The sequence below is a fragment of the Plectropomus leopardus genome, chromosome 4 (assembly GCF_008729295.1).
Source record: "Plectropomus leopardus isolate mb chromosome 4, YSFRI_Pleo_2.0, whole genome shotgun sequence".
Classification (NCBI taxonomy): domain Eukaryota; kingdom Metazoa; phylum Chordata; class Actinopteri; order Perciformes; family Serranidae; genus Plectropomus; species Plectropomus leopardus.
The window spans coordinates 12805664-12820379 of record NC_056466.1 but is presented as its reverse complement, the minus strand read 5'-3'; the positions used below and the strand labels follow the sequence as shown (position 1 = coordinate 12820379).

Here is a 14716-nt window from a genome sequence, read left to right as displayed (position 1 = left end):
TGACTCCAGAACCCCAGATTGTGTGTGTGCGTGTTTTCTTTTCTTTTCTTTCTCAAAGGAATGTGTGCTTGTCAAAATGACCATGCTCTGCCCTCTAACATCATGTTTTTGTTTTTGTTGTTTTTTTTGCTCTCAAACACTAAACAATGCCCGCAAACTTTGTTTGTTTGGCTATTTGTTTTGCAGCTCTCTTCGCCTTAACTCACAGAGTAGCCGGGATAAGGTGCCAGCCCCAAGGTTAGCTCCACATGTTTCTCCAAATAATCTTGCAAGACATGTATTGCTGGGGGCACATCCTCTGAATCCTGGGCCCACTCTCTTATTTATAGAGCCAGGCCCACCCCCACCCAGCAGCGCTAACACCTCACACCCGTTGGCAGCGGCCATCTTCTTCCCCCCAGCCTCAGATGTGTGCAAACAGCTTACACTCTGCAGACCTGATTTCACCTGAAGCTGTGTCTTAACATGAATTATGCTCAAGTTCTTTAGTGTTTCATTAAGATTCAACCGCCCCTCTGGTCGACCTCTTTAGAATACTAATGAGGCCCTTAAAGCTGAAATCCATAATGTTTTTCTTAATTAATATATCAGTAATATATCCATGTGTATGGTGCAGAGTAAAAACTGAGCCTTTTACTGTGGTTTGAGATGCTCTGCATACATAACTGCACAGAAGTCAGTCAGGTGGAGAATGCCAATACCATCCTACTTCATCACTTAGGTAAATGAAATATTCACCATGACATTAACCGGTCGATCAGTGACATTTTCTCTGCATGTAAATGAGATAAAGCAAATTCCAAACCTCAGATTATCTGTCCTCAGTATAGTATGTGTGTGACATTAGTCCTGACATGATTAGTTGATGTATTGATAAGGTAATCCACAGGACAGCTTTGATAAGCGATTAGCTGTCATTTATCAAGCAAAATATTCAAAATAATTCTCTTCTGTTGATGCGTCTCAAAGAATCTGTGTGTAGGATTTTAATGGCATGTACTGGTAAGGATTGCAGATTGCAACCAGATCAGACTTCTCCTGGTTAGAATTCCTCCAGTGTTCGCTATTCAGGAGGTTTTTACCAGGAGCTAAATCATCTGCAGAGGTCTCCTCCTCTCAAAACTAGTAAAAGTAAAAGAACAAGGAGCTTTATGATACCAATCAGTGTTTTTCTGACACTGTGTGGCACACCGCAGATGACCTGCTAACCCAGGACCTGCTGATGTGTGCTCACCTTTTTACTCTGGTAACTTAATGTGTGCCCCCCTTATCTAATCAAGACATTAAGCAGGTTTTTACCATGAGCTGTTTCATTTCCAGAGCTCTCTCCCTCTCCAAAACAAACACACCCAGTGATTTAAAGCAGTGTTTTTCAGTGTTTTTTTTTTTTTTATGTTATATTCAGTTTCTGCCAAAATATCCTCCTTAATATCCTGCTTAATCCTACACACTTGACCTTTAAACATTAAAACCGTCTGTTGTGTTTTACATAATTGGTAACTGATAGGGGTTTGGAACTTGGTCTGTCTCCTCGGTCTCTGAGAACTCATTTATTGATTGATGGCAAAACAAAACAATCAGCAACCCAATAATAAAATAACCATTACAAGCACCTTGAGGTAATTACTAAGCTGATGGCAAGATGATGCAACCTGTAATTGATTCAGTAATGATTTTCCCATTTTGCTTTGATGAAGTAATGCATTAAACTAATATAAACATTCATACACAATATCAGTGTCATTAAAAATTAATACTTCCCTTTGTGTTTACCATCAGGCATCAATCAGCATCCAATAAATCAAAAGAATCTGCATCAGTAGCAGCAGTGTGCTGTCCTGAGGAATGGCTGATGTAAACCGGAGTGAAAGTGTGTCATCACTCGGCATGTTTTGATGGTGTTCATGGAAAGAGGGTCATACATGCTATGTTTGGCCTTCCAGCTGGTGCGACCATTTTTAGTTCTCTGCTGTGGTTAATGAACACCGGCCGTTTCCCTGATCTCTCTGCCAGGCCAGAGGCTTAAAAATACCCTCAGAGGCAAAGCCTGTTGATGGGTGCCTCTGATCCTGCTAATCAAATCCTCTCCCATGTAGGAGAGTAACAAAAAGCCCTCCACTTGACTTCCCACTAACTAACAACATCACAAGCTTCTTTCTTGGCATCCACTGACCGGGCCATTGTCAAATAACGTCCTACTTCCAGGAAAGTATAACTTTTGCTTTTCCTCTAAAAGATTTGGCCATTTTTACATTGGAGTTGTGAACTTGACTGTTCAGTGTGTTAATGCCCTGGCTCATATCACAGTCACTCCCCAATTGAGCTCACAATATCTTCTTTCTATTTGATTACATAGCCAAATAAAGTGGAATGAGTCTGGAGATGTTATCGACTCCAGTTAAAGGATTCATCTCATTTCTATGAGCCTTTTGAATTCAGTTTAAACAATGTTACAGACTGAAACCTTAGGAGCTAGAGATGGTAACCCTACCCTGCAAGCTCAATGTGAATGGATGAGATTGTTACTTGATTCTGAAAGTATGCATTTCATGTGCAGTGTATTATTCAGCCCTCTGTCCATCATTAGGTCTTTCATCTTTTTCCACCATTCATAAAAATCATTGAAAACAGGAGTCAGTTAGAGAGTGAGTTTGGACAAGGCTGCACAGTTCAATTTAAACACATCCAACGCCATCAAAATACCCCAAAGCTATGCAGAATTTTTCTCATTTGATATGTGCATACTGTTTATCAACTGTATACTGATAATGCACACTGTGGCCAAGTTTAAGCAGTTTGTCTAAAATAGACCACATTGTATGCATGTATGACTCATCCAAGTATGTTTTTCACCAAATATAGTAAAAAGTAATGGAGCAATGATGCTTTGCAAACAAAATCAAAAATGTTGAAAAAATCTCTTTAAACCCAGATAATGATAATGTTGCCTCCACTAATAAATAAAACCAGAATGCAGTATGCAGAAAATCTGGCCCCACCTTACTATTTTGATGCACAAACAATGAGATAAAGTGCTCAGTGGTGGTGGTATACACCACCAACTAAGATCATGTGAAAACCAACAGTAGCATTGACCCCCTCTTTTATTTCTATGAGAGCGCTGCGTTGGCAGAGTTTGTGTCTTGATGCTGGAGGCTTTTGCAAATAAACGCAGTTCATCCAGCAAAAAAGTTTAACCCCAGTCAAAGATATCTTTCCAGAAACTCTCTAATAACATTATCAAAAACTTTGCAGCGTTTTGTCCTTCTGATAAGCCTCAAAAAGTATGCATCTAGAAGGGCTGCCAGAAATGCTTCGAAGCGATTGCTGTGGTAATTGATATCCAAATCAGTATTCAAATGCTCCATTTTTTAATAGGATTATCCCAAAAATTCCAAATAACCCCAAATTTAAGAGATAGTTATCCAACATAATTCATTATGTATCAACATTAATTATCAGCTTGTCTCATACAATGATATTTAAACTTAGCGATAGGTCCAGTTGTTTAACTCGTTTAACAGTTTGACCACCTCTAACAAGCTTACATAGAAGCTTGCAAGATGTTGAAGTCTCTGAAATAGTTTCAAAATTTAAAAATATAACTACCTAAAGAGTAAAGTGCCAGATATTGCAAAGGAATCTGGCTTATGTTATATCTACATCCAGTTTAGCAAATCACCTGAAAACAGGGAGTAACAGCTTAGCCATCATCAAAGTATTCTTTTTTCTAGCTATATGGAAAATGTTATTGTGACTTGCTTGCCAACAAAGAGGCTAATTGTCACATTATTTTAGGTGCTGAAAACTGATATTTTAAAAGCTTCGACGCTTTGATTTAGTTCCTAAAGTGGACCTCCTGGATCACTTCTCATCTTCTCACTGGTAGCACAAACAACTTTTTTTTGCCCTAACTTGTTCATTTCTTAATCGTTCTACCAATTTCCCCAGAAATCTGTGAAATAGTTTCTGAGAAACCAAAAGCTACATCCTCTTGGTTGAGGTTGTGTACCAAGAAGGATGTTTGGGTGTAATATGTCTGGCATCTCTGACACGGCAATGGAGTAAATCTTACTGCTGTATTGTCACAAATAAAACTACTCCATCACACCTTTCCAGATTCACAACAAACTGGCTGGTGTGATAAGGACTCTCATCCAGAATACTCTCATGCACACACACACAAGCACATGGATATGTACTGCTTCTTCTACCACAGTGATAATTAAGTCCTCTGATTGCACCGTATTATGACAGAATTAATGAAGCTTTTAATGAAAATTAGTAACACTTGGCTGAGGCCCCGTGTATCAGACATGCTTAGCAGCAAGCTGCAGTAAGCACAGTCAGATAAGCAGGGTAAGCCTACAGCTCACGGACACAGCTCACAGAGTTAGTGAAGCTGTGCAGCTCCCACAACTGCCACATCTCTGTACACACTCAAAATATCACAATCTACGCACTGTGTACAATCTGCAGGGCAGACACTAATTATAATCTACTATTTTGGTGCTATAATTGTTTCAGCTTCAGTCTAAGGGGGAAATATTATTCGCTAAGGTAATCCTCGTTGGCTGGTTGCCAGCGTAAATAACAGCTCTGTATTTTATAACCAGGGAAAATCAAAACTTTGCTTGGTGTGAAAAGGTCAAACTTCTCATTTATCTCTCACAGCGTGAAGAGATTTAGTATCAGTGAGGACAATAAAACTTCCAGCTTGAAAAATGATGTGGTTAGCTGAAAATGGCTCCTCTATTTCTATTAGTCAATGATAATAACACTGTCACACAAGGAGAAGGAAACAAACACATTTCCACACACATAAATGAGGCTTCATGCTGTCTTATTGCTGTAAATGTGGAGTAAACAGATAATTTAAAGCCAAGTCAAGGAGCAGTAGGATTAAGTGCTTTGTCATTCTGATCTGGAACAAGTAGTCTGCCAGGGCGCTGCACTGATCTGTCTTTTCCTCTTTGAATCCTCCCTGAACAGCTGTGTGCCAGCCTGGCTGTAAGCACGGAGAGTGCGTGGGACCCAATAAGTGCAAATGCCACCCTGGCTTCACCGGGAAGACCTGCAATCAAGGTGAGCTCTCGACTCTCGCAACTATGAAAACACCACTTTTCAAATGCATGCTAGTTTTTTTTATACATCTGATGGCATTGAAGTTGAAGATAGAGAGTCAAATATATGCCCTATCCCCTTAAGCCAAAGACAGGCCTGCTGACATGCACATTTTCCACATGAATCCTCAGTGAAGGAGAACTGTCCTGAGCAATAGCTTGGTAATCAATGTTTATTGTGGCCAGATCTCCAACACGCATCACAAGCGTATTAGAGTTGTCACTCTCTCATGGGGTGGAAGCTGGTTTGCCACCAGCCAACAGCGGAGATGCTTTAGTCACAAGAAAGGGGGGGAGCTGACTCAGCTGAAATGGAAATGAGTGGTGAGGCCATTTTGAATGATCCCTGTGGTGCATCCTCTCCTGTGTGAAGATAACATCTCAATTACTGACCTGAGATAACTTGGCTCGGCTGAGTGCAACCGATGCTATTGAAAGCGCGTGTGTGAGTTTTTGTGCATTTTCATAACTGACAGATTGGACATGTTGAAAAGCGCTAAAGCGTCCCAGCTAGTTAGGGAGTTGACGTGCATCCAAGCAGCTTGAAAATACTTGTGGAATTCACGCCCTTAGACAGGAATAGGATAGTGTGTAATTAAAAACAAGGGTTGAGGTGGTGTAGGAGGATGAGGGGGGCTGTGGAGGTGTTGAAATCCTTTCCGGAATGTTCCAAATGACTCATCCTGCATTTTGAGGCTATAGGTGGCTCCTGTCTGCCCGGCCAGACGGCTGTACTTTGTCTTAATCTGCAACAAAGGGGAGAGGAAAAAGGATCAGTGTCCCATATCCAACTACAATAGACTTTGCTGCCAACCATTCAGACAGACTTATCTGACAAATGTGATTCCAAGACCTTTCAAGATGAAACTGTACTTTCAAGTGTCCATCGGAGCCCTATTTGTCCAATAAGCTCTCCACGTTCTACAGAGCTTTTCGTTTTACCCGGCTTTGAGTGGCAGACTTGCCCTTTCAGCCTGTTTAGTTGGAGACAACCTTGGAGTCTGTTGTGAGCTGGCACATGCTATAGAAACCAATTTAATTATTCTCCTACCATAGATTAGATTTTCTCATTTAAATGCAGCCTCCATTAAACATTGATCTGAGGTTTGCTATTGATGTGCCAGGTGGCCAATGTTTCGAAGCATTCTAATATCCTGTCTCTCTGGAGAATGACATTTATCTCGAGGAGTCAACTGGAGGAGTGAAACATGTTGCCCAGAGCTGCTTTTCTGACCTCAGTGCTGCTAAAGGTCAAGTAGTCAACCTGATGTACCGTCAAACATCATACAGCAATAAAAGCAAAGAAACAGTGGAATCAGCTAATCTTTTTTAGCTATAAATTCTGTACATTTACATGTGTGTGTGTGTTTTTTTAAGTATATTCAACTAAAAATTCTTACTTTCAGACCACTTTAGAACTCATGAACTTAAATCCGTTAACTTGAAATAAACAGTTTCTTAAAGTGTGGCTCCAAGGCTAATGATGAACTTGACAACTTGACATGAATGCATCATTTTTTAATAATTCGCATTCCATTTAAACTTTTTCACTTTCAGTAACTTGCTTTTAATACATCTTTTGGCTAATGTGTCAAACTGTGCCTCTCTAAGTGTCTGTCAGGTTAGGAGTGACAACTTGTAGAAAGCTATTGGTTGCATTACAAGTAATGGCACATCACTATCATCGCTGGAATTACGTTCTATCATCAAGGCAAGTGCTGTTTTTTTAAAGTTTGGGATTTCCGCGTAGATCTCAGTAGTTTAATGTGAGAGTAAGATGGAAAAGATATTTTGTTTGCACTTTTCCTGTGCAGCCCTTAATCATATTCTTGCTCCTTAAGTTGGCACTCAGTTAACGAAACTTTGAGCACCCCTAATTTAAATGATGAGTTGAAAGAATGTACTGCTGAGAGTTCACTAAATTCATTAAATTAAGTTTCTAAAGAAATGTAATCAGCATATTAGCAGACTTCCCAGCATGCATTATTTGAGAGTCAAAACTTCTATTTTAAGAAAAAAGACATGATAAAAGCTTGATGTGTGTCTTCAATATAAATTAAGCCATGATTGGATCTTCTTATAAAAATGAAAATAATGTGAACCTTCATTATGGTTAGTAATTCAGTCCCTCCCGACTTTAAACCAATAGCTATTTTTAAACAACATTTTTTGCAATACTGGCATAAGGAAGATCTGCCATTAGTCCAGCTTTACTTTTTTTTTTTTTACACTGAACCAAATCACACCTGCATAATGCTGCATAATGATTTTTTATATCATGCCGGTGTTCCAGAAGCAACATATGCATGATTAAGTGGCAAGCTCTGAAAATGTAGACAAGTGCCAAAAACTGCAGTTCATCAACTGACCACTTGAGGCTGGCTCCAAAACTGAAAAAAAAAGCTTTAAACCAGAAATAAACATGCTTACAGCCTATATAAACAAACCGTTGTGGTCTCTATAGCTAATTTCAACATTCTTGGCAACTTTACACAGATTCATTTTTTCTAACTCAGCCGTTTACATTTTAAAATTCAAATTTTTTAAATTGTAATTTTAAAATTGAACATCTTAAAGGGTGAAGCCACCTGAGTGACAGGCAGACTGTGAGGTGTCGTTTTACTTTATGAGTCAGATTCACCCCTTGCTCTTCCGCAGCTCCACACTCTCATCCACTTTTTGCTCCAAAAATGCCAAGATTGGGATGGCTGAAATGCCGAACTCAGGACTTCAAAACGGGAGTCCAAAAACCAGTTGGTAACTTCATGATAGCTATATCCATTACTTTACAATGTTAGTGTGTGTGACCCTCAAACAGCGTCTGGGTCTAGTGTATTTGCGTGTTTAGTCCTGGCATGCTGGCTGTCACACTGACACAAATGTCGAATAAGCTCGGTGAAGTTTAGTAAAGTTGGCATGATGATGTCCTCAAAGAAGACGCTAAGTGGAATCTAGCATTAAAACAATAAAATGAAGACTTACTCACTGTAAATAAACCTGTGCATGCAAAAAAGATATTTTGCATGCATCCACAAATGGACACATATTCTTTTGCTCTAAGTGGGAGTTGTGGACAGATGTGTGACCCCCGAGGATTACAAAAGAGTGTTAAACACTTCAGGAACACCAGTAGTATGGGGCAAAAACAAAGGAAACATGAGTGTTTACAGCAAACACAAAGCTTGGCAGATACAGTATTGATTTCATCACTCTCAGAATCAAAGCCATATTTTCCTCTGTCAAACTTTTATGAGCCGGTACTGTTATGAAAGATTTATACTTCAAGGACTGCATGTCTGTTTTTAGTGCCAGCTCTTTTTACCTGCCAAATTATTGTACCATAGTGTTTATTTCACTTTCATTTCTTTTCCTATAAAGAAAACCTCCTGAATGGGATCATTTGAATGAACCTGATTATGTTCATTAAATTAATGGGCACTCAACTGTCAAGAATAATAGCATTACTTTGAGAATCCCTATCATTTTTAGAAGGTGCTTCACCTTTGGTGCTGATGAGAATTGGATCTGTCATACAGCATGGTGAGGATAGATGAATACGCTCTCGCTGCACAAATAAACTCATTATAGGGATAATCTGTTTAACAATTTGGCAGCACGCTCCCCCTGCTGATCCAATCATTTTAATAGATGATTATTCTGTGCAGGTGGATTTAATTAGGTGTAGTTGACCTGCTGTTAAGACACTATAAAAAGATTTTGCTGGAGGAGTGACACATCGCAGACATCAGATGCAATACAGCTGTAGCGCCTCCAGATGTTGCTTTCTACCTTTCCCCCCTTTTCTATCTGCCAACTATGTAATTATTACCACTTCAAGTATGATAGACTCTTGAGCTACGGTTGAAGTAAGTACGCAATTTGTTTCTAGATCTGTTTTTAGAATATTAGCTAATATCAGGACCTTCACTGCTTTATCTTGGAAACTTCACATTGCTGTTCCTGAACATTTTATGATTTAATTCAGGTCAAGTGAAGACAGATACTTAAGGGTTGTTGATTTAGAGAACAATTCCTCTCCGTCACTGTTTGTCTTCCTGGCTATCTGCTGTTAATGGTCAAGCAGCTGCAAGTATTGCGTGCATGTTATCATACTGTGTATTTTTCCTTCAATGATCATTTAATTTCTCATAATTTTATTTGTTTTCAAGTATAATAAGGTCATTAAAAAAGTATGGGGTAATGTTGACCTTAAATGACCCATATAAGCAGGATTTCAAATGGCACAAGTCATATTTCCACTACATGATTATCATGGCCAAAAGAGTTCATGATAATGATATCCCAGTATCTATAGACTACTTGGGAAAAAGCCATCAGTCAAATTCACATTAAACTTTATCCACTCATCTCCTCATATTTAGAACAAGTGTGTTTGTCCATCCCAATAAAAACATGAAGTTAGCAAAGGACTTCTATTTTGACAAAAATTTTCGATTTTAAGTTAATGCTAAAGGGCTGAAATTGGTGCTCCAAAATCTCCATACTAGAAAATAAAGTATTTGATGCAATAAATATCCAATAGAGGACCCTAAATTCATATGTGCCCCCAGCCTGAAAGTTGAAACGAAACCTATGCCCTTGGAGTGTAGAGAGGTGGAGTGAGAATATTCAACTCTAACTACACAAAAGCGTAGAAAAGGATCATTTATACTTAATGGATACTAAAAAGACAACCAGATGGTGTAGGGAAAGCGAGAAAAAAGGGAGAGCAGAAAGAGATAGAAATGATTTAAGAGGCTCTGGATTGTTTACACAATATTATCATATGTGCATATATAAAATGATATCAATATTTCATTTTTAAATAAAACAGTTATCGTCAAAACTGGTATATTGCAACACCTCTCATAACCTCCTAACCTTGTGGTGATTGTAATGATGCAAAAAAGCAAGCCCAAGTTTTACTGTACCAGCCAGTTATTACTAGTGTTGAACAAATGTATATGAAGAGACAATATGTTACAATATAAAACACAGTATGGCAGTATCTCCTCACACCAGGTGCAGAACTGCCCTTTTTTAGTGAACCGATGAAAAGGAATGAAGAATGGCAGGAAGGTGCGGCATAGATACAGACCAGAAAGTAAAGCGGCATTAAAATCTGAACACCTGGCTAAGTGATTGTTGAGATCAGATCAATAATGTCATTGACCTCCTGCAGACTCTTTGAGGTTATTTTGTGTTATCACAGAGCCATAATCTTGGCCCGTTAAATGAACAAGTCAAAACAAACACTCTTCAAGTTTCTGGCTGTTATCGCTGCTATGTTCTCACTGTGGCTGTACACTGTAGCAGAACTCATTTAACAATGGGTGCACAGCACAGTCTCTTTTTTGCTTTTTTTAAACTATTTTATTATTTATACCACATGATGCACTTTTTGGCATCTCACTAACATTCAGTGAGTCCCGGGGGGATCAGTGTCAGATCCCTTTAGATAATCATGCAGAGATTGTTTCTGGGGGAGACTGGTGGTATGATATTGTAACTTCATGTAGCAGTAAAGCTACCCTGTCTTCCAATTTTATGTGATATTGTACAAGTTTAAAGGTGCGCTATGCAGGAATTTCCTAAAAAAAGCAACAACAATGTGTAGATTCATACAGATGTAATCCCTCCCAATAATGACCCACCAGAAGTGTGTGCTATTTATCTGCACTCTGCCTGTACTTCTTTTTTTTCTTCTTATTTTGCTTTTCTCAGGACCTTTATTAACATGTAGCCCCAGTGCACAAGTGAGGGTTCAGACTTTATAAAAGGTAGAGATCAGATAGTGGCAGCACACTTTCAAGAGGAATCTAAAAAATATTGTGGATACAGCGCAAAAACCTCCACAAAAAAAGGGAGTCAAAACACTAAGCTGACAAATCTTGTTCCAAAACGAGAGTGAGCTGGGTTTGCCTTTCACTTTCACTTCTGCTGGCGAGCACTGAAAGAGACGAAGAAGAGTGATGAGATATTGACATGTTTTCTGTTCAATAGAAAAGCATAGTTAGCTTGCTTAAGTATCAGCCTAACCATTATAACTAATGCAATTTCCCTACGACATTATCTTGCAGTGTATGAACACGTAGTGTAGAGAGGAGGGGCTAAATTTGAATGTTGTGTTTAAAAAATAGTAATGGACAATTCCATCATAGTATGCCTTTCACTTTTTTCCAAACAATTCAGGGATTTTTTTGTCCAGCATATTAATGTGGTTTAGCAATAGTCAAAACCCCTTTTAATTCAATGCAGAGATATTATTTTTTTCCATAGATTTCACATGTTTAAATTTGGTTTACACTGTTTACCAGTTTTTAGACTTGTTGTTTAGTTCTCTCCTATGATTGATGTGTAAGAAGAAAGGCACTGACCTTGGGAAATTAACTTGACGCTGTGCTTCAGCTGTGCGAGAGCCTGACAATGACCGACAAAAATTTCAGAAAATTGTCAGAAATTTATCTGAACAAAAAGCAGCAGGTCGGAAGCAGCTGATCAGGCCATGATCAATCCTTGCTCTCACCTGTTCACTGCACGGAAAACAACATCTGACAGAGCTAAAGTTTAGTCTGACTCAAAAATGAGTCTTGTAGCTCAAAAATCGTGTCAGAAACAATCATGTGGCTCAAAAATTGGTTAGAAACAGGCTCAAATTGTACAGTGTATGCCCAGCTCTACTTATTGACCTTGTGATTTCCAAGAGACATTTAAGCCAATGTTCCTCATTTGCTCTCTGCACGGACTCTTTACCTGCCTGCCAATAAGAAGAAAGGCAAACTTATTAGACGTGCCACACTGGTTACATGATTCTCTCTGTCAATTACTGCTCTTAGTTACTAAAATGTCTTCTACCTCATCCATGGTGCCTATTTTCAGATAAGGCCTTCAAGGAGTGTTTCTGTCCTGGGCAGAGTTGGCAGGAATGCAGTCAACTTGCATAACCTCTCAGCTTAAGTTACTGCATCCCTCAATAGGGAAACGCTTCAACGATTTGAAGCGTGCAAAATAGTCAGAGGTTGCTGTATCATCTTTGTGTCACTTAACAATAGGTGTTGTTAGCTGACCGCCTGAGGAGAGGTTGTGGGACGGATAGATGGATCAGCAGAGAGGGGAGGGGACTGAAATTCTTGACACTGTTTGTAGTCAAGCAGCGATTTGCCTTTTTTGACATTAATTCATGTCTACCTTTGAACCTCCAGATACAAATTGAGAAGGGATCCTCTGAATCTGTGAGATACTGTAATTCTCTCAGATCCTATTTCACCCTCACAACAAAAAAGGAATGCACAGGAGAGGAGGGGCAGGAGGAGAGGGGATGCAAAACAATTCCACTGTTTCTCCCATGTGCCCTAGAATTTTTTTTTCTGATACTCAGCTCATGTCCAATTCCCACAAGTGTAATCCTCTTTTCTGCATAATGTACCTCTTTACTTTCCAGGAATGTGGTGTGGTCAGAGGTGTTCTAATCCAGTGGTTGGTGCCTTTCTTTCTCACTACGTCTCTCTGTCTCTCTCCTTCTGTCTTCCTTACTCTTTACTACTTTATCTTCAATCAAAACCTCTTTCCACCCACTACCCCCATCCCCTCTAACCAATTTTCTTTTGTCTAAAGAAGAGGAGCTGGACTATTTAACCCCACCAGTGTGGTTCAGTCACCCTCCTATTTTTCTTCCCGTGGACCATCAGCCAGCGAGGGTAGTGATGGAGGGTGAGATTCGTCGACCTCCCTTCCCAGCAGCTTTTCCTTTTCTTCCCAGTCTTAGCAACATGCATGGTGCTGCACTGTGCAGACTGCGAAGGAGTGAATGTCACTCTCAACTATTTTCTTACGGCTTCCCCTGGCAGAAAAGACACCACCCAAGAGTAGATTTTAAGTGGAAATGCTAGCATGAATGCAAAGCATGTGACCACTCTTCTTCTTTCTTTCACTCTCTACCCTGAGAAATCAGTTTCTCAGTACCAAAGAGCCATCACGATTTTGCCTTATTGCTCTGCCCTCCTCTCCTTTCTCATTTTCCTCTCCAATTTTTTGAGCACCTGGAACAGAGAGCTCCTCCTTCCCTTTTAAAACCATCATCGACATGGACACAGCACTCATGACTCCTCCATCACTGCTGAGAAAAAGGCCTCAAGTTCTTACGAGTCTTATCTTCTTTAGAGTCAATAATATCCCCAAGAAAAAGCCTTTTGCTAATCTCTCTGTCAGTGATAGAGGCGTGTCGGGAATGTAGCAAAGCATACCTCAGTGGAGCTGACCCAATAAATCACTCCACTTTGCATCACTTCAGATGTGTCTCAGCAGTTCATTTAGCGTACAGTGAACACCCCAGAGGGGCTCTCCACCTCTGCTATTGCACAGGTTTCTGCAGTCCTGGGGCCGTGTCGATTTGTCAGTTTGTGGTCATGACTGCCTGTTATCTCTCAGTTTTTCCATCTCTGTGTGTCCTCCCTCAGTCCTATGTGTCCTGTCTCTGTCTTGTCTGTTTTTTTCAACATAGAAGAGACCCTGGCTGAGTCTTGTGTCTGGCATGTGCTGATGCTCACGGAGCTGCCTCTGTCTGAGAATGTGACCATTTCAATAATCCCTCATTTACATTTTTAAGCTGTTTTTCAGTGTACCGGGCAAGTGGAGACCTGTTTCTCTGCCACGCTGACAATGGACAGTGTTGCTATGGTTTTCTGTAATCACAGTAATGAGAATGCCAGTTGTTTACTGTAAAAACCAGGGAGGAAAAATGGTCAGACACTGCTAATTAAAAAATGAAGTGTGTGTGTGTGTGTGTGTGTGTGTGTGTGTGTGTGTGTGCGTGCGCGTGCGTGCGTGCGTGCGTGCGTGCGTGCGTGCGCATGTGTTTCACAGACTGGGAAAATTATCAGAGCTAAGCCTCCTGCCTGACAAGGACAGGACAAATCATTTTGACTCAGCTTGTTTTGATAAAGAATTAGGCAGCATTAATAATAGTCAAGAAAGAAAGACTGTTAAAAAGGCTTTAAAACCACAATGGCCTTCATGTTCATGTGTTTCACACCACCAGTAGCTCAAAGACAATGACAGAGCAATTTGCTTTTGGCAACAAGACCTATTATGTGTGTGCAGTGCAATTTCAGTATTTATTTGATATGACATTGCACCTGACTAGAAAACCTCTTCTCACATGCACATGCACATTTCTACTCGCATAATGTTTCAGACAGTTTGCACTATATATATTAATTTCTATCATTTTTATACCTAGATTAGATAAGATTTTATATAATATTAAACATAATCTTTAAAGGTCCAGTGTATAGGATGTAGGAGGATATTGGCAGAAATGGAAAATAATACAAAAAGTATGTTTTCTGTAGTGTATAATCACCTGAAAATAAGAAATGTTCTGTTTTCATTATGTTAGAATGAGATGCTTTTATCTACATAGTGAGTGGGTCCTTGTTCACAGATTCCACAATGTTGCCCTGCCCTGTTTCTACTGTAGCCCAGAATGGACAAACCAACCACCATTCATGTTTTCACGTTGGCCAATGTGGTTAGCAGCCACGCGTTGAGAGCTTTGAAAAAATACTGATTTTTTCCAATGTACAACTGCTTCA

The 14716-nt window shown here is 39.7% G+C and overlaps 1 protein-coding gene across 4 annotated transcripts in view; it reads left to right on the top strand.

Annotated features, from left to right (window-relative positions):
* npnta (nephronectin a) overlaps window positions 1-14716 on the top strand; it is a 62826-nt gene that overhangs the window by 21411 nt on the left and 26699 nt on the right. For 2 of the 4 annotated variants that reach the window (XM_042485954.1, XM_042485952.1), the window contains exons 3-4: window positions 187-237; window positions 4993-5085. In XM_042485954.1, the coding sequence (XP_042341888.1) occupies window positions 187-237; window positions 4993-5085 (144 nt within the window). Of the gene's footprint in view, window positions 1-186; window positions 238-4992; window positions 5086-12811; window positions 12834-14716 lie in introns of those variants that run through there. The other 2 variants (XM_042485953.1, XM_042485955.1) reach the window with 2 other exon arrangements.